At 38.6% G+C, this 20,383-nt stretch overlaps 1 protein-coding gene across 1 annotated transcript in view; it reads left to right on the forward strand.

The window, feature by feature from the left end:
- Positions 1-20,383, forward strand: part of EDNRA (endothelin receptor type A) — a 70,103-nt gene that overhangs the window by 43,632 nt on the left and 6,088 nt on the right. The window contains exons 4-5 of the mRNA XM_007189385.2: positions 11,859-12,057; positions 16,269-16,421. Coding sequence (XP_007189447.2) covers positions 11,859-12,057; positions 16,269-16,421 — 352 coding nt within the window. The remainder of the gene's footprint in view (positions 1-11,858; positions 12,058-16,268; positions 16,422-20,383) is intronic.

The raw sequence follows: 20,383 nt of genomic DNA on the forward strand, positions 1-20,383 counted from the left end.
AGTGGTAAACACAAAGATCAGAAATAATTTTATCACCTATTAGTAGGATTCACAGTGATTCCCAGGAAAACCTGAGGTCTACATAGGTTTCTTCTGCATCATGTCAGATGTTAAGGGCTGCTGCATAAAAATATTTACATACAATAGATGGCCACTGTATCACTTTCACTTGACAAATAATAGATTATGCTACTTGTGACCATGTCCTAAAAACTTGAGCAAGCATTTATAATCTGGATTTTATTCACTAATGAATTCTCATTCTGCTGTTCCCACTCCTAGCACCCCAATAATATCATTTCCTCTTGTATCTAAAGTATTGTATTATCTAAAAATTAAAGTCATTAAATTATATTACTAATACATGAAAAATTTTTCCTACCTGTATTTATCAAGTTGTATATTTAGAGATGTAGCTAGGTATTTTCATTACAATATCCAATTAAATTTTAAATTATAATATAACTCTAAAACCCATATGGGGAAAAGAAATAAGAAAATAATCATGACAATTTTAAAAAGAATTATGTTTCCTATACGCATATTCTTCCTATATGATATTCTTAAATGTTATAAAGCTACAGTTTTAAAACAATGTGGTACACACACATAAACACATTGACAAATCAATGGGAAAAACAGAAACAGGTGTCAGAGTGTACAAGAACATAATATAGGCTGAAATCACTTTAATGGGGAAAGGAAAGATTCATCAATAAACAGTGCTATGTACCATCTGGGGGAAAAAACATGTTAAAGTCTTATTTTGTACTATATATCAGTAATAATATTTATAATTATTACCATTTATTGAGTATTAGTATGTACCAGGCCCTGTTAAAAATACTTTCCAGAAATTATTTTATTTAATCCTTATAACAACACCTGTGATGGTGCTATAATTATCCCCATTTTACAGATGAGGAAGCTGAGGTCGAAAGGGCTTAATCAAGGCCACTTGGCTACTAAGTTTTGGAGCCATAATCAAATAAAAGTAGTGTGTGTTCTTAACCACTATGCACAAGCATGCAAAAACTCAAACCATAGAGCAATAGAAGAAAATAAACCAATATGTTTTTGATCTCTAGAAAAGGAAGACTTTTTGAACCTAAAGTGGATGGTAGAAAATCTGAATAAAACTATAAATGCATTTCAGGACATAAAATTTTAAAACGTGAATATCAAACATTCATAAAATTAAAAAACAAATAAATAAAGCAGTAATCCAGGGAAAATATTTGCAAAAAAACAAATAAATAAAGCAGTAATCCAGGGAAAATATTTGCAGCAAAACTACAACATGTTAATATTCTTGGTATTTAAAGAAGCCATACAAATAGTAATTAAAATCTTATTACTTCCATATGAAAAGGGCATGAGTGTAAAAATCACCAAAGAAGAAATTAAAATGACTAACATATGAATCATGTTCACGTTATCAAAGAAATTCTCATTAAAAGGCATGTTTCTCAAAATCTGGTGGTAGTAGGGAATTGAACAGCCCTTCCAGAAACTAAAGTCCTACAAATGTTTTTGCCTTCTGACCCCGTAATTACAATTTTTACAATCAATTCTATGGAAATGATCCAAAATTTGAACAAAGAAGTCAGGTACAAAGATGTTCCTTACAACAGCGGTCCCCAACCTTTTTGGCACCAGGGACCGGTTTCATGGAAGACAATTTTTCCATGGACCGGGGTGGGTGGGGGATGGTTTCGGGATGATTCAAGTGCATGACATTTATTGTGCACTTTACTTCTATTATTATTACATTACAATATATAATGAAATAATTATACAGCTCACCTTAATGCAGAATCAGTGGGAGCCCTGGGCTTGTTTTCACTTGCCACTCACTGATAGGGTTTTGATATGAGTCTGCAAGCAATTGATTTATTATGGTCTCTGTGCAGTCAAACCTCTCTACTAATGATCATCTGTATTTGCAGCCGCTCCCCAGCGCTAGCATCACAGCCTCAGCTCCACCTCAGATCATCAGGCATTAGATTCTCATAAGGAACACGCAACCTAGATCCCTCGCATGCACAGTTCACAGTAGGGTTTGCACTCCTATGAGAATCTAATGCCACCACTGATCTGACAGTAGGCAGAGCTCAGGCAGTAATACGAGCAATGGGGAGCGGCTGTAAATACAGACGAAGCTTTTCTCGCTCACCTGCCGCTCACCTCCTGCTGTGCAGCCCTCTTCCTAACTGGCCATGGGCTGGTACCCGTCCATGGCCCAGGTGTTGTGAACCCCTGCTTTACAAGATCATTTAAAGAAAAAGTTGAAAGCAGCCTTGTATTAGGGAAATGGATAGGGATGAAATGCAATTTATATGTATAAGTATATGAATATAAAATTCCTTGAAAGGAATATGATAAATATTAGTAGTAGTTATGTCAAAGGATAGAGTAACAGGCATAACATTCTTCTGCAAACAGAAAAAAACTTATGAGAGTTAATTTTATTTTCTGTGACCCATTTTCCTTATTTACTTCATGCTATTCCCTACATTTTATGTTTCTCATTTGCCCAGCTCATTCCTATGACCTTTATTTTAAATTAACACTAATTTCCTATGACTAGGTAGCTCTAAAACACAAGCATACGTAGGCCTGTGTGTGTGTGGAGAAATACATGTACATGCCAGCTCACAGTTACTTCCATGCCTACTCTTGTCTTTAGAAAAGCACCATCAAATTTGGGAAAACAGCATTTTATTTAAAAAATTAAACTTTGTCCCAAAGTTTAGGTAAAAATAGGATGATAATGAGTTTTAGGAAAGGGCCACTCAGTGTTCTAAGAAAACTGCACCTCCGAGGAAACATCTAACCAAACCCAGACAAGGACAGCCCATGACAAACAAGAATGAAAAACAGGAGAAGGAAGACAAGGAAGATGCTTGGCTCCTATAAATAGTAAAACCTTTTTTAAGGCAGCTGGGTATAATCCCCTGAGAAGAGAGGCATTGATGAAAAGAGAGGCCAAGGAGAGGAAAGAATTTGCTTGGTTTGATAAGAAATATAGGCAACTTTTCATCCCTGCAATATATTTTCTTGTTACAAAAATTGGAGTATATGCTCTGAATAGTGTTATGTGCCATGGTAGAGTGGTCCCTTTTGTAGTTCGTATGAATCAATTTAATAAATTTTTTTCTTGATTGAATAATACTTTAGGGCACTTATTCCTCAGTGATATGCTGTATCATGAATTATCCCTAGATTAAGAAGCATAATTCATAATTTAGTTCAACAGAGAGACTCGGCAAGAAGGGTATGATGTACAGACATGAAGAATCAGTCCTGGCTGCTGTTCTTTAGGAGTTTCCATGGTTGTGAAGACAATGACCTGGGAACCAGGGAGAAAGAAGTGCAGAAGGGAAGTGCTCAGGCAGTTGGATTCCCCAGCCACCTAAATCATCAAAACCCTCCATTCCTTCTCTAGCTCACCTTGTTCTGTTGCCTCTTTCTTCCTTGGGGGAACCTCAGAGGACGATCTTGCTGAGCTTCAATATCCCCAGTATAAACCTTACCTGTAGGCAGGGAGAAGGGGGTGGTGGGAGATGATGGGATGGAGAAATGGAGGGATTAGGTCACAGATTCCTGTTTCTGGTGTAGGAATACCTCACCTACACCACGTCCTCCCCTACCTCATGCATGGAGAAAAATTAACTCAGTGTTCAATCACAAGCCGTCAGTTATGTAGCACATGAAATGTTCTTGGTTTGAAAAAAGAAAGAAAGAAAAAAGAATGTCAAGCATTTATTTCATTAAGACTTAACCTCAGTTTTAGATCAAGGAGAAGAACCGTTTTAAAATTCCACTTTCGCCAAAATCTGCCTGAATCCAGGAGGTTTTTTCTGGGTAATCAACTCACCGTCCTTTGTTCCCTGGGTCCTTTCTTTATTATTTTTACATTTCATTTGGTACTGACTCTCAACTTTGGGACCGGTATGTAGGGAATCTATTTTGACATTTCTATTTCAAAAGCTTTCACACTAGAGAATGAATCATTCACACTTGATTTCTGAAGATAAGATACAATTTGCTTTGAATCTTGATTCGGTTGCATTATATTCTTCTAAAAATAAGAAAATGCCTTTATTTAAAAACAAAAACAAAAACAAAGCAAGGAGTAAAAAGAGGGAAATTGGAACCTGTTACGAAACAATTTGCAACTTGGGAATCCCTGCTTTCATTCTATGAGCTGAATCAAATTACAGCCCAGGAAGAGTTCCCGTGATTTTTTTGGTTTTGTTTTTTAAATATGATGATTATCTCTCAATTCAGAGTTGTTGTTTTGGAGGGAAAATAATGAACGTAACTATTCATCCAAGTTTTATACAATTTCTCCATTACTTCATTGATTGCTCAGTGAATACTAATACTTTAGGATCAAAGAAAAAGTCTAGCTTCCTCACTCCAGGCTTTTAATCTGAATAAGGTAAACAAGACAGAGAAAGTGCATCCCTTGTACCAGAATGGATGACTTCCCATTGTTCATTTCAACTATGGACTTGTCTTACTAAAGCTTTTCACTAATTCTTCCTCAAATCTATTATTTATTTTTATTTCACATCATTAGTTACTTAAGAATAAGATAAAACAGGAATTTCAGAAAAAGACTAGGGCAATCTAGAAACAAATTTTGACCTCTATCCAAGCTTTATCAGTGAAATAGTTTTGTCTAATGCTAAAGCAGTATACTTCTAAAATGAATGAATTTTTCCCAACAAAACATGAATAACCAGCCATTACCAATAGTGCAAATAGGTATTCTTACCTGCCATAAGTGACACGCTTTACAAGTTACTCTGAGTTTGTTTCAGGGGGAAAAAAAGAAGGGGCAGGGATTGGGAAGAGGAATTCAATGCTATTCTTTGTGAGGTTAACAGTCATGTTTAAAGTAGAAAATGATGGGGGTCAGACCAGTAAAAAAGGTCTGGGTACAGCTCCAGATTGTACTTAAAAGTTGCCTAGGGAAAGAGGCTGTAAAAAGATATAACTCTTTTAACAACTACTCCAGATGATGTGTAATTAGATACCTGGGAAAGTTGTAAGGATCCATTACTAACGCACTTTGATTTGCCTCAAACTCAAAGCCAGTTCTTCATCCCTCATTTCCAGTAATTGCTTAGTGGTCTCTATGATATTCTCAAAGGTTTATCCTAACTCAAGAAAGCATGGAAGTAATTTTCTAAAAAACTTCATTTTTACTTAGACTTGGGCTTGGTTTCTCCTTATTCTCCTGGTGTTATGATTTTCCTTTCACGCTGGGTGTAGGGCAACTTGTGATCTCATTTGGGGGTCTGTTCCCTGTCGCACATAGTTATTCGTTCTTTTCTCTTATTTCTATTGTCAAGATCAGGTGACTGGTTAATCTTGCTACCTCATTTTTCTTTGATAACAAACTACCCCCAAACTTAGTGGTTTAGGACAACCACCATTTTCTTATTATCTGACCATGTTGTGGGTCACGGACTTGGGCGGTTCTTCCGCTCCTGGTTACTTCGACTGCGGTCTCACGGTGGAGTTCAGCTGGCCGCTGAGCTTGCTTCATGGGTCCAAGACTCACATGACTGGCCCCTTGGCAAGAACAGCTGGACATCTGAGCTCAGCGGAGCCCATCCCCCTCTCCGTGAAGTCCAGGGCTGTTCAGCACCCCTCCAGCGGGCTCAGGGCTCCAGGGTGGGACCTGCTGCTCCATTCAGAGGCCAGGCATGAAACTGACAAAGCATCATTCCAGCTGTGCTCAGCTGGTCAAAGGAGCCACAGGCCAGCCCAGCTGAAGGACCCAACTGAAGAAATGTCCAAATATCTGCAGCTATCTTTCTTTTTTATTATTATTAATTTTTCTTTTGTTGTTGTTGAAGTATAGTTGATTTATAATGTTGTGTTCGTTTCTGGTGTAGAGCAAGGTGGTTCAGTTATACATATACAAATATATATTCTTTTTCAGATTCTTTTCCATTATAGGTTATTACAAGATATTGAATATAGTTCCCTGTGCTATACAGTAGGACCTTGTTGTTTATATATTTTATATATGGTAGTTTGTATTGGCTAATCCCAAGCTCCTAAATTATCCCTCCCCCCCCTTTCCCCTTTGGTAACCATAAATATGTTTTCTATGTCTGTGAGTCTGTCTCTGTTTTGTAAATAAATTCATTTGTATCATTTTTTTTTAGATTCCACATATAAATGATAGCATATGATATTTGTCTTTCTCTGACTTACTTCACTTAGTAATCTCTAGGTCCATCCATGTTGCTGCAAATGGCATTATTTCATTCTCTGCAGCTATCTTTTATTTTTTTTAACATCTTTATTGAAGTATAATTGCTTTACAATGTTGTGTTAGTTGCTGCTGCATAACAAAGTGAATCAGCTATACATATACATATATCCCCATATCTCCTCCCTCTAGCGTCTCCCTCCTACCCTCCCTATCCCACCCCTCTAGGTGGACACAAAGCACCGAGCTGATCTCCCTGTGCTATGCAGCTGCTTCTCACTAGCTATCTATTTTACATTTGGTAGTGGATATATGTCCATGCCACTCTCTCACTTCATCCCAGCTTACCTTTCCCCCTCCCCGTGTCCTCAAGTCCATTCTCTACATCTGCGTCTTTATTCCTGTCCTGCCCCTAGGTTCTTCAGAACCATTTTTTTTTTTTTAGATTCCATATATTATGTGTTAGCATACAGTATTTGTTTTTCTCTTTCTGACTTACTTCACTCTGTATGACAGACTCTAGGTCCATCCACCTCACTACAAATAACTCAATTTCGTTTCTTTTTATGGCTGAGTAATATTCCATTGTATATATGTGCCACATCTTCTTTATCCATTCATCTGTCAATGGACACTTAGGTTGCTTCCATGTCCTGGCTATTGTAAATAGAGCTGCAATGAACATTGTGGTACATGACTCTTTTTGAATTATGGTTTTCTCAGGGGATATTTCCAGTAGTGGGATTGCTGGGTCATATGGTAGTTCTATTTTTACTTTTTTAAGGAACCTCCATACTGTTCTCCATAGTGGCTGTTTCAATTTACATTCCTACCAACAGTGCAAGAGGGTTCCCTTTTCTCCACACCCTCTCCAGCATTTATTGTTTGTAGATTTTTTGATGATGGCCATTCTGACCAGTGTGAGGTGATACCTCACTGTAGTTGTGATTTGCATTTCTCTAATGATTAGTGATGTTGAGCATCCTTTCATGTGTTTGTTGGCAATCTGTATATTTTCTTTGGAGAAATGTCTATTTAGGTCTTCTGCCCACTTTTGGATTGGGTTGTTTGTTTTTTTGATATTGAGCTTCATGAGCTATTTGTATATTTGGGAGATTAATCCTTTGTCAGTTGCTTTGTCTGCAGATATTTTCTCCCATTCTGAGGGTTGTCTTTTCGTCTTGTTTATGGTTTCCTTCCTGCAGCTATCTTTTAATCCACTTCACCTGGCTTCTCTTTAAAGTTCTTCCTGCTGGCGTTTTGCCCCCACACCTCTGTATGGCAATTGGTTTGCCTAACACATAGGAGACACAAATCATAAACTAACATTACAAAGGGTCACATTTGCTCAATTAAAGATGTGCAGACATAAAGATATAAGTGCCACTTTACCTTATGGAAGTGGCAAAACTGAAGAAAAATAAATTTTAATGAAGGCAAGCATTGACAGGCACTTAGGAGAAACATTTTTTAAAGGTACTTAAGCTACTTTTTCATTCCCTTGATTTAGTAATGTCACTCAAGATAATTAACCCAGGAAAATCATTCAAAAAGAAAAAAAAAATCTGTATGTGCAAACATATTTATAGGCATGTTATCCACAACCTTGAAACACTAGAAATGATGTGACCATAGGAGGAAGATTTAGGTAAATTGTATCAATATCTTGTTATACTGGGTAGCCATGAAATTAATAAATGCCATGCCTATGTAGAAACATGAAAAGCAAATAAAGCCAAAAACAAAATTGCAACTGACAAGATTATAATATAATTATATTCAAACGATACTTATGAGAATAGAAATGGGCAAAGAATAAGAAGAAATGAAAATAGATTTTGCTGAAGTGATCTTTTGAAGTTTTCTTTTGCACTGTTTTAAAGTGCATTCAACAATATTTATTTTCAGTTTAATGAGTTTCCCAGATCATACCTTAAAGATTCAAAGACATGCATTAAATGCCTCTAGCCTTGAAAACATGTAAAAATCTATTTATAGCCATATACAGTAACAAACATCTTTACATAAACAAAACATGTAATTTATTCTTGTATTTTGGCATGTCACATGACAGAGTTCACAGTGGTGTCATGGGAAAAGACTCCCCTGGGACTTGGCAGACCAGAGCCCCGGCCCAGGTGCCCCACATTCACTGGAGACCAGGCAGAGGACTTGGTGACACACCCTTCCTCAGGTTCCCAACGAGAACACAAAGGGAGAAAGATCAGCCCAGAGGTCCTGCTTGGTTTTAAATTATTGTGTTCTAGGATTCTGAAAGTATTAGCTCTTTATCTGTTGCCTAATTCAGGACTGGCTTGAAAAATAAGAAACTCTTTGGAATGTATATTGGCTTTGGCCAATAAAGACAAATGCATGGTAAGGAAACGAACAAAGAAAGATGCTTAATTCAACAGATATTTATTCAGCACCTATTGTTGTAGGTCTTGTGACCAACATGCAAGATATCTGCCCTATGGAGCTTATATTCAAAAGGGAGAGGTGGGCATAGACCATAAACAAAATAAATAAGTAAAATATTTGATTGGTCCCATAGTAGTAAGTGCTATGGAGAAAAATAATCAGGCTGAGTGGGACAGGGTACATCTGGAGGGGAATCTGGCAGTTTTAAATAGGGTATTCAGGGAAGGCCTCTGTGAAAAGACACCATTGCGTAAAGATCTGAAGGAAGTGAGGAGGCAGCTCTGAGGACACCTGTAGGCATCCCCATTGGGGTGGGAACCCATTGGGGGATCTGAGCAGAGGGGTGACATGATTGGCTTACATTTTAACAGGCTCACTCCGGTTGCTGTGTTCAGGGCAGACTGCAGGAGGGCGAAGTGGACACGGGGAGACCAGTTAGGAAGCTATTACAATAATCCAGGCAGGTGGTAACTGGCGAGATGGTGAGAAGTGGTTGCATCTGGATACATTTTGAAGGAAAAGGTTGCAAGGTTTGCTAAAGAATTGGATGTGTGGTGGAAGAGAAAAAGAGGAGGGAAGGCTAACTTCAAAGTTCTGGGCCTGAGATGGTAAAGACTAGAGAGAAGGCAAGGAAGGGGGCAAGGAAGAAGACCAGGAGTCTGGTTTGGGTGAGTTTCAGTGCCTATTAGATATCCGAGTGGAAACCTCAAGTAGGCAGGTGGATATACAAGTCTAGAGTTAGAGGTGAGGCTCTAGGCTAGAGTTATAAATTTGAGAATTAATTATCAGCATATAGAGAGTTTAAATGATACTAAAGCCATGAGACTAGATGAGATCACAAAGAGAGAGGGTGTAGATAGAAAAGAAAAGAGGTGCGAGGACTAAGGAGAAATCCAACACTAAGAATTTGAGGCATGGCCATGATCCAGCCAAGGAGATGAGATGGAATGGTCAATCCCATCAGCAGAATGTGGTCAAAGCCAAGTGAGGAAAGCATTTCAAAGAGGAGGGATTATTTCCGGAATAGTTTCTGTTGGCAGGCTGTTCATAATCACACCTAGTAAGGAGAACATATTGTGTATTATCTGTTGTGTCATTATCACCCAAATAGAAATCATTTTGGGAACATCCAGTATTTCTTATTTTCCACACCTTTCTGCACCTCCATCATCACAAGGGAGTGTTTCTAATCGCTCTTATGGTTGTTTTCTCATCTCATGGAGATGTTATCAAGATCAGTGTGATTACAAATGGGAAATATTCTAATTCTCAGTCATGTGGGTTAATGAAGGAGCAGACTGATTATGAATCATTTGCTCAACTAGGCACTAAAAATTACTTCTATTTATTTTTAAATGTTGAATTCACATTGGATTATAGATATGTAATATTCTGGGAACTCATGGGCACATTATAAAATGAAGCTGGTCTGTGAATATATTCATCATTAGAACATGTAGATCACATTTTCTTTCTAAACCACCTTCTATCTCCAATCCTGCCTAAGAAATCTGGCTTTCTCTCTTAAGAGATAAAGTGTTTTATTTACATCACCTTTCCTGATAAGAGGAGGGGAGAAGAAACAGATATAACTCACCGACAGCCTTGGGATATAGACATTCTGTCTCCGTTCCTTTTAGCTTTTACTGGATATCAGGCTGCCAGTCTAATAGGCAGCAAAGAAAAGTAAACAGAAATAGAAAGCAGAATATATAGCAGTCTTCATCCCACTGGTAATAACCATAAATTTTAAAATGCAATGTTGGCTACATCGTAAAAGGATTTTCTTGGTCTGTTTGCATAGCTGTATTTTATTCCATTCTGAACTAATCTGGACTTTTTCAGAGATTCTTATTGTACACCAATCTTATTTACCCTAAAAATCTTTTGCAAAACATTTCTCCAGCAAAGTGTGCTGTATATATGCCACGTGGCATCATTGTGCATACCAAAACTATAGGTTCTAATCTACAGTGAAGAACAAGGTAGCATAATTCCTAGGACTTGTGTTTTCACAGGTGTACCTTTTAGTTGTACTGAGACAGAACACTAACTATAAATGATAGGGACTCATTTTGATGGCCATAGGTAGCTTGTATCTTGCCTTGGCGTTGCTGACTAATCTTTCCCATTAAGCTGCCTGGCCTGCAAACCCATGTGCACCTGTCTCAATGCCTCGGTCTGTTTTACAGCCTTCTTCTGGCACTATCTAATGAAAGCTATTAAAAGAGAATGTTTCCTTTCCATTACAACAGCAGCAAAAATTTCAAGAATGAAGTCACAAAAATACTGTACCACAGGTCCCTTCTTAATAGTAAGTCTGAAAGCAGTTAGCACCAGACCATCACCTCAGGTCAAAGAGCATAGAGTTTCTGAAACCAAACGTTCTTCAGACTTAACATTTAAATGTGATTATTATCATAAAATATTAATGTAAAATATAAGGCAAACACAATTTCTTAATGCCAGTCAGTGCTTTGATTGGCATGATTGTTCAGTTATATTTATATCCTATGCTTCTGTTTGAACCATTCTTTTCTATTAAACTGTAAACCCTAAAGTTTAGGAACCAAGCTATCTTTAGCTCAGTTTTATATAGTCTAGCACAGGGCCATATGGGAGAGATATAGTTATTCTTTGACATTTTCAAATATAATTATTATAAATATTTATTTACTAAAACAGGCACCTGGTACAAGCCCACTGTGATCATATTTTGAGGGTAGAGGAAGGGGGAAAACAATGGAACATCTATGGTCACTATTCACTTAAGGATATCTAGATCCACTTCATAGATAATATTTCAAGTTTTTTTAATATAGAAACAGAAATAAGACATTACCATAACAAGTACCAGCAGCTTTCACTACCCCTTCCATCATCCAATTTTCCCCCCAGCTTAATAAACATAGCACACCCATCTCTGCTGCCACATCCTAAATTCTCATGAGATTTCGATAGGCCCCAAGTGAAGATCTCAGACTCAGGCCTGCCAGCCAGTTGAACTCCAAATGGGTAGAACTTTTAATAGCCCCACTTGTTTTTCACACCAGGACTCATAGAAAATTCCTAAAAAGCTAATGGTTGGTCACTGGCCAAAGGAAGGATCTTTCCAGCATTTATAATTTTCATTTAATTGAAATAAACTTAAAATTTCCTAACCACTTGGTGCCATCACCCCCCCCCCCCTTTTTTTTAGGTACCGAGCAGTTGCCTCCTGGAGTCGTGTTCAGGGAATTGGGATTCCCTTGGTCACAGCCATTGAGATTGTCTCCATCTGGATCCTTTCTTTTATCCTGGCCATCCCCGAAGCAATCGGCTTCGTCATGGTGCCCTTTGAATACAAGGGTGAACAGCACAAAACCTGTATGCTCAATGCCACGTCAAAATTCATGGAGGTATGAAAAGTTTAAAGGAAATTAATTGGGGAGGGGAGAAGGTCTTCATTTACCATCACCAAGATTTGTTGATATCTCTACACTGCCGAGTGTGGTTTACTCTGTTAGTTCAGTCAGATATTCTTTAATTGCATGAAAAGCAGATGTGAAACCAGGGCTTAGCTTCTTCAATAAGACAACTATTTTGTTTTGACTCTTGTATTATAGCACAACTGTAGACACAACTATTGCTCTGCACCAAACAACTCAGAATTCTGAAACAGATGTACTAAGAAAGAGAGATTGATGTGTATGCATGTAGTGCTATTTGTTTTGATAATAAGGAATACGGCACAATTTCCATCTGACAGACACGCTGATGCTTATTTGATGTTACTTGGGGAAGTGCGCATTGCTCACACAGTTTTTAAAGACAGATTTACTAATTCAAAGTAGGAAGTCATTCTCATGTGTGCTTATGTTAGTACAGATTCTGTCTAATATACAAATAATATAAAATTTTTATTTTATTTTATTTGGATTCTTTTCTCTTTTTTAAAAATATTTTTTTATTTATTTTTGGCTGCATTGGGTCTTCGTTGCTGCACACGGGCTTTCTCTAGGTGCAGAGAGCAGGGGCTACTCTGCGTTGTGGCGCCCGGGCTTCTCATTGCAGTGGCTTCTCTTGCTGCGGAGCACGGGCTCTAGCCGCGTGGGCTTCAGTAGTTGTGGCACGCGGGCTTCAGTAGTTGTGGCTCACAGGCTTAGTTGCTCCACGGCATGTGGGATCTTCCTGCACCAGGGCTCGAACCCGTGTCCCCTGCACTGGCAGGCGGATTCTTAACCACTGCGCCACCAGGGAAGCCCCAAATAATACAAATTTGCAGAACTTTTTTAAAAAGCATTTTAATGTAACAAATTCAATTGTTGCTTAATACACCTGACCTCATTAATGTTTCTGAAAAGCTTAATTACATAACTGAGAGTATTAAGAAACACATTTAAAATGCATATTTCCTCTGCAAAACTAGTCACATGTAGAACGAGGAAAACCAAGAATAATTATTTCTCTTAAATCAGCATAATTTAGTACTTTGATGTAAGTTTCATGCAGTTCAGATTCCACATTTAATCATTTACAGACATCTTAAGGTATGTTTTCCTTCCATGGAAATTCACAAAATTAGTGGTTTTACAGTTGACCAGTTATCCTGCTCGGAAATTCTTGTTTCCAAATTAAAAGTGCTCATGAACACAGCCAAACTAGCAATCTTAAAATTAAAGTCTTCTGCTGATCTACTGACTTTTTTATGAAGTCAGCCTCCCCAGTGAAAAGCAAAGTAGTAGGAGGCTATCAGAATTTGGGCAGTGTGAATGAGCAATCTAGAAAACCCTGACTAAAACATTAGAGAGAAGAGGCTCAACATAAGAAGGAACTCACTGGGAATTTCCTGGTGGTCCAGTGGTTAGGACTCATGGAAGTCATGGGTTCAATCCCTGGTCAAGGAACTAAGATCCTGCAAGCCGCACAGTGTGGCCAAAAAAAAAAAAAAAGAAGAAGAACTTACTGACCATTCCAGCTGGACAAAATGAAATGGGTTTCTTCACAAGGACGCATCTCCTTTCTAGACATGAAGCTAAGAGTAGCTGCCCTTCAGGCTGGCGGGGGCGTTGTGGCCGGTGGGCACCCAGAGGGTTGCAGTATAGGGTACGAGTTTGAACTGATGATTTTGAAGATTTCATTCCAAGTCTAAAGTTTTAGGATTCTCTTTCCCCTCCCGTTCTCTTTTTCTAATGTGATTCCCCCTCTTTTTCCACTCTTTCCTCCTCAACTTTGCTCTAACCTAGACTGGAGGGAGGTCCCTCCATACCCTTGCTGGTGACATCAGTTCAAAAGAAATGCGTGACCCCATTCTCGACAGGCCTCTACCATGGAAGGGGCAGGGACCTCCATCCAGTCCCCTCCAGGTAGGGTCAGCTTCCAGGCCCTCCGCAGCTGCTTCAGGCAATCACACCCAGCCAGCAATGCACCCAGAAGAAGGGGGTACAAAGGAAGGGGGTCCTCCAAGGAGTGTTTGTGTTGCACTTAAATGAAGAGAGAGTCCTTCTGATTTTTTAAGTTCACTACTAAAATCTTTCTACAGTGTGATGTGAATAGGAAAATATTTGTATAAACAGATTTGAATAAACCAACTCCTTTGGGAGTCTGCAGTTAACCTGAGGCTAGAATTCAGAGGTTTGTAAACTTGAATGGAAAGGAAATTACATGTTTATTTTCATTAACTTCTAACTGAAATTTATCATTTCCTTCTAATATGAAAGTAGGCAACAAACCACAGTAGTATTTAGCGGTACCATGCTTTTTTCACTAATAGAAATAACAGACATTTCATACCACATAACAGTTGTATAATCTCGAAATATCGTTTACATTCATCATTGCTTCTACATTCTGATAGAACCACCATTAGATCTGTGATTTAATTTGTTAATAAACACATATATTACTACATCAGAATTTTCTTTTTCATATTTTGATATCTGTGTTTTGATGTAATTGGTTTCCATTGTAATCTTACATATTTTATTTCATGCACATAAAAGTATTATTCTCAGAAAGAATTATAGTCTACACCAGAAGGCGATCTATGGCATAAAAATATTTAAGAACCCCTGCCCAGAACTTTTTTTCCTCAGGAACCATTTAAAGAATATTTTAATAGACATGTTATAAATGCAGCCCACTGGGCCTCTTTCTATATTCAGAAACTCTCCAGTTTTTCACAGAGCAGTGTGATTATTTTTTACTGTGGGAACTGAGATATTACAGGAGGCTGCATTATCCTTAGTAAATAAACAATCTGGAGAAACAGCATAAGAAAAGGAACAGCATTTCTTCCCAAGCTGGTGATTAATTTAATGGGACGAAGAATTTAGATGTAATTTTCTAATTTCCATTTTTACTGGGTATTATATTTTCTCTTTCAAGAACACATAAAATTGAGTAATCCTGGTATTTACAAATCCTGTCCTCAGGGAGATAATGCTCAGTATGCCTTCAGATAAGCTACACTGCCTCAATAGTTTCCAGGTGGTAAGTATTAAAAGAGAGCGAGAAAGGGCACAGTTATTGATGGCTCAAACTGGCTGGCTGCGAGGTCACATAGCAGACATACCAGAAAAAGGGTTAATTCCCAGTAACCAAAACTCCACAGATAAGCCATTCATAACCCTCAACTGTTTCCAAAGTAGATAGGCACATTAAGTACACTCTAACCAAAATAGTCAGAAGCAAACCAGGCACTAGCAAAATGTTGAGAATCACCAACAAAGATAAGAGTCTGTATGTCTCAAAATCATGTTTTATGAGCTTTGGAAGGGAACCCTTTTTATTGATTAGGGCCCTTGCACTGTGTCATTAAAACCAACTTCAGTTTATTCAAAATATCTTTGTTGGGATAATTTTTTAAATTTATTTTATTGAAGTATAGTCGATTTACAATGTTGTGTTAATTTCTGCTGTACAGCAAAGTGATTCAGTTATCCATATATATACATTCTTTTTCATATTCTTTTCCATTATGTTTTATCACAGGATATTGAATATTGTTCTCTGTGCTATACAGTAGGACCTTATTGTTTATCCATTCTATATATATAATAGTTTGCATCTGCTAATCCCAAACTCTTAATCCATCCCTCCCTCCCCACCCCCGCTGATAACCACAAGTCTGTTCTCTATGTCTGTGAATCTGTTTCTGTTTCATAGATAAGTTCATTTGTATCATATTTTAGATTCCACATGTGAGATCATATGATATTTGTCTTTCTCTTTCTGACTTACTTTACTTAGTATGATAATCTCTAGGTCCATCCTTGTTGCTGCAAATGGCTTTATTTCATCCTTTTTATGGCTGAGCAATATTCCATTGTATATTCATCTGTCAATGGACATTTAGTTTGCTTCTATGTCTTGGCTACGGTGAATAGCGCTGTTTGTCAGGATAATTTTTAATGCAATTTCTTTGTGTGCTATTATAATGCCAAGATAATGTCTGGAGTTTCCAATTTAGTTGTTTTGACTACCACCTCCAAGCCCATTACCACAACCAGAGAGCATGAATATACAAACATATCTGCAAGCATGAAAATGTTGAAGCCACCAGAGGCGCTGTACAGCTAATTTTCATTATAATGCTCCTCTTCCTCTCTCCCTTCTCTTCTCTTTCCAGTTCTACCAAGATGTTAAGGACTGGTGGCTGTTTGGGTTCTACTTCTGCATGCCCCTGGTGTGCACCGCGATCTTCTACACCCTCATGACTTGTGAGATGCTAAACAGAAGGAACGGCAGCCTGAGAATCGCCCTCAGTGAACACCTGAAACAGGTAAATCTAATAAGATCATGAAGATGTGGTCAAGACTGTTTTGTCCTTGACAACAAAAGGCCTATGAATACTGTATTTCGCAGGTTTAGTCTGATTTCCTAAAAATAAAAATACTGACTTGTTTGTCTGTATGTCTTGTTTTCTTTAGAGTATTAGGCATTTCTTCTGTGAAGTAGGGATCTGACCTGTGAAACAGGTGGCCCTGCGGGCAGGGCCCAAACAGAGAGAAACTATTCATTTATTTTGCCAAGAGTGTATCAAACATGCGTGTTTGTGATTAGCAGTTCGTTGAACTGGGGTTGGAACTGTGCCAGGACAAAAAAAGAAGTATATGACTTTCTCCACTAGCAGGCTTTGCAGTCTTGTTGTGGAAATAAAACACAAACATGAAAAAATTGGAAAATAGAATCACAAGTTGTGGTAAAAAGTAGCCTTTGCTATAGAAAGCCAAGGAGGATATGAGATAAAGTCAGGGAGCAATTGTATGAGGGGGATTGAACTGTTCATGGAGGATAAATGGGTTCCATGGGGAAGAAGAAGAGGACAGAGGGCATTTCAAGTGGGTGGACAGGGGTCTAGTAGAACACAGCATGGGCACCATGCATTTGGGGAACTGGAAAAAAAGATGGACCTCATTAGAGCAACATCTAAGGTAAGACTCGTGATAGGAAACGGGATTGGGTACATAAGAAGCCACATTTTGGAGGGCCCAAAGTTCTAGAAGAAATCTGAAAGTGTCATTAGGACGCTATTGGTCCTTCCCAGGCAGGAAACAGAACAGATAAAACTGTGACGCTTATATTTGCTGGCTCTGTGACATTGGGCAAATTGCTTAATCTCTCTGAACTTCTAGTTCTTCAGAAAATGTATATAATAATACCTGCACTTTTCTGTATAAATACCAACTTAATTTTGGGTCTTAAAAATTTTAAATGAAATGTATATAATAATACATCAAAGGGATGACCTAATGCATATGCGGTGTCTAATAGAACCCAACTCATAGTTTAGTCAGAAAATGTTGATATATATTAATTCAAAGAGTAAAACTAGGACTGTGGGTAAGTTTTCAGTTTCAACAGACAAGTATGTAAGGACGACGAACCACACCAAAAGTTAATGTGAGTTGTTGATGGAGCCTGGAAATCTGCCCTGTATGATGACCATACAACAAGCATCATTCTTCATCGGCAACTCTTTTCAGCTAGAGGACTGATTTTTTTTGAGCGTCAGCTCCCTATCTGTAAATTGGACATAATAATATATGAATCAGTGTTATTATGAGAATCAAAGGAATTAATGTGCATACACATACTTTATAAAATCTAACATGTTATACGAATGGTAGCTATTATCTTCTATTATAATTTAACAGGAAAATTATCTTGAGACACTTTAGTATGTATGACATCATCCAGGCATGAATGTTTCAAGTACTCCAGATGTGAAACATATTAAGCAATTATTATGGCTCATTCCTGCAATGAAGATAACTAATTAGAATAGATTTGTGAAAAACAGTGTTTTAAAATGTTGACTTTGCACTAGCACCACGATTGAGCCTATTTAAGGTATGAGTGGCAACTGCTCTGAAAATAATTGAAGCGGGTTTGGGAGCAGTAATAAGATGCTGCTGCTTCACATTTTCACAGCGTTTTTTAAAGTTTTTAAAGAGCATTTCCATGTCCTTTTGGTATTTGATTCCTCCAAACACCCTGTGAGATAAGCTGGACAGGCATTACCCTTATTATACAGATGTTTAAGAGATTGACTCAACCAAATGGAGATTAGAACCCAAGACTTGGTCCCCATGCAATAGACATTCCCTCGTGTCTCACTCAAAGCTAGAGCAGGTTCTAACAGCAGGAGAGCAAGCCCGGCTGGAAGGCCTTCACGTGGGATGGCAGGGGAGCTAGCTCAGAGTGAAAGAAAGACCTGCCAACCTGTCCAATATCCAATATGGCTTTTGGTCTTGCTTCTTGTGTGGTTTTCTCGAATTTCTCTTCATTATACCAACAATACCTTTTATCAGTTAGGGATTGTGTTTGGATGCTGGTAGCAGAAAACCCAAATTAACAGGGAGTAGACCAAGTCGGGGTTTATCTTTCTCCCATGGCAAGAAGTTCAGATGTCATTGGCTCAGTGGTCAAGGGACTCAGAAGCCAGGGTTCTGCTGGTGTACTGACCTTTCCGTTTTTATTGGAAGACAGCCGCTATAGCTCTACCATTATATCTTCTATCCAGGCAGCAAGAAAGGGAAGAATACAGATCACATTAGTGTGTGTGCACCAAAGGAGTACACCCCACTTTTTTTTTGGCCAACGCCCCGCGGCATGTGGGATCTTAGTTCCCCGACCAGGGATTGAACCCATGCCCCATGCACTGGAAGATCAGAGTCTTAACCACTGGACCACCAGGGAAGTCCTATCCCCCACTTTTAAGTAGCTTTTCCAGAAACTCCACACAACGATTTCTACTTAATGTAATTGGTAAGAACTATGCAGATGAGGAGGCCAGGCTCTCGTGCTGCCAAGACAAAATCAAGGATCTGACTGATAGTAATAAGGAAAACAGAAGAATGGATATTGATTAACCAAATAGACTGTCATGGCAACGTATTTTTTTTTAAGTTTTTTCTTTTTTTATAAATTTATTTATTTATTTATATTTATTTTTAGCTGTGTTGGGTCTTCGTTTCTGTGCGAGGGCTTTCTCCAGTTGCGGCGAGCGGGGGCCACTCTTCATCGCGGTGCGCGGGCCTCTCACCGTCGCGGCCTCTCCCGTTGCGGAGCACAGGCTCCAGATGCGTCAGGCTCAGTAGTTGTGGCTCACGGGCTTAGTTGCTCCGCGGCATGTGGGATCTTCCCAGACCAGGGCTTGAACCCGTGTCCCCTGCATTGGCAGGCAGATTCTTAACCACTGCGCCACCAGGGAAGCCCATGGCAACGTATTAATATTACCTTTTAAAAAGTTATCCTCTTTGAGGATGTGCACAGGGGATATAACCTCTCCCCAGTACCCTCCTTTTCTATTTTTCTGGGCACACTGTCTTTCTGTGTACACAAAATTGGCCCTTTAAAATGATCCCCCATTCCTGTAGATTAATAAATAAAGGAATCCTTTATTTCTCTCAATCATCGTTCAGTTTATACATTCTCTGAAGCCATAGCCCAGCTAACTAGCCAGCTAACTCTGAAAGATTAAAGAACTCCCAGTTCTTGGGACTACAGCCACAATTTGTGACAACTGCCCTGAAATTTTTATAAATGGCTCTATTAATCATGTGGGTTTACTGTAGGCTTCCCATACTTAACGCTATATGCTTCGGGTTGAACCAGCATTACCCTTCCAAACCCTGTTTTCAATCAGTTTTATTTTGACATTAAGTGATTCCAGTTACAGACAAGTTGCATTTTACGTTCCCAGTTGGGCTTCCAAACGCATGCCCTGTAATACTCAAGTACAATGCACACAAATGACTGGTTGCAGATAATTCTTAGCCTATGGTTTTGCTGATCCTATGCAGACCCCAAAGCATGTAAACCTGCCATTGGAGTCAAGCCAGGGTCAACATGTCCCAGTTTTTCTAATCGTCATTGCTGATAATCCTTTACCCTCATCCCTCTATTTGCAAACAATATATCTTTGGAAACTACATGTCCGTGTCATTAATGAAAGAATTTTAAAAGCAAAAAAAATCCCAATGCCAGGTTTCTCCAAGATCAAGAAATGGAGAAAACACGTTGTTCTTCCTTTTTCTTTTCTGTTTCCTACTCCTGTTTTGTTTTCCAAATATCTTTTTAGACTCGTCCTTTTTTTCTTTCCCCCATACTGCACGGCTTGCGGGATCTTAGTTCCCCAACCAGGGATTGAACCCAGCCCTCGGCAGTGAAAGCACACAATCCTAACCGCTGGACCACCAGGGAATTCCCCAGATTTGTCCATTCTTTATCGCACTAGGG

This window comes from Balaenoptera acutorostrata, chromosome 5 (assembly GCF_949987535.1).
Source record: "Balaenoptera acutorostrata chromosome 5, mBalAcu1.1, whole genome shotgun sequence".
Classification (NCBI taxonomy): Eukaryota; Metazoa; Chordata; class Mammalia; order Artiodactyla; family Balaenopteridae; genus Balaenoptera; species Balaenoptera acutorostrata.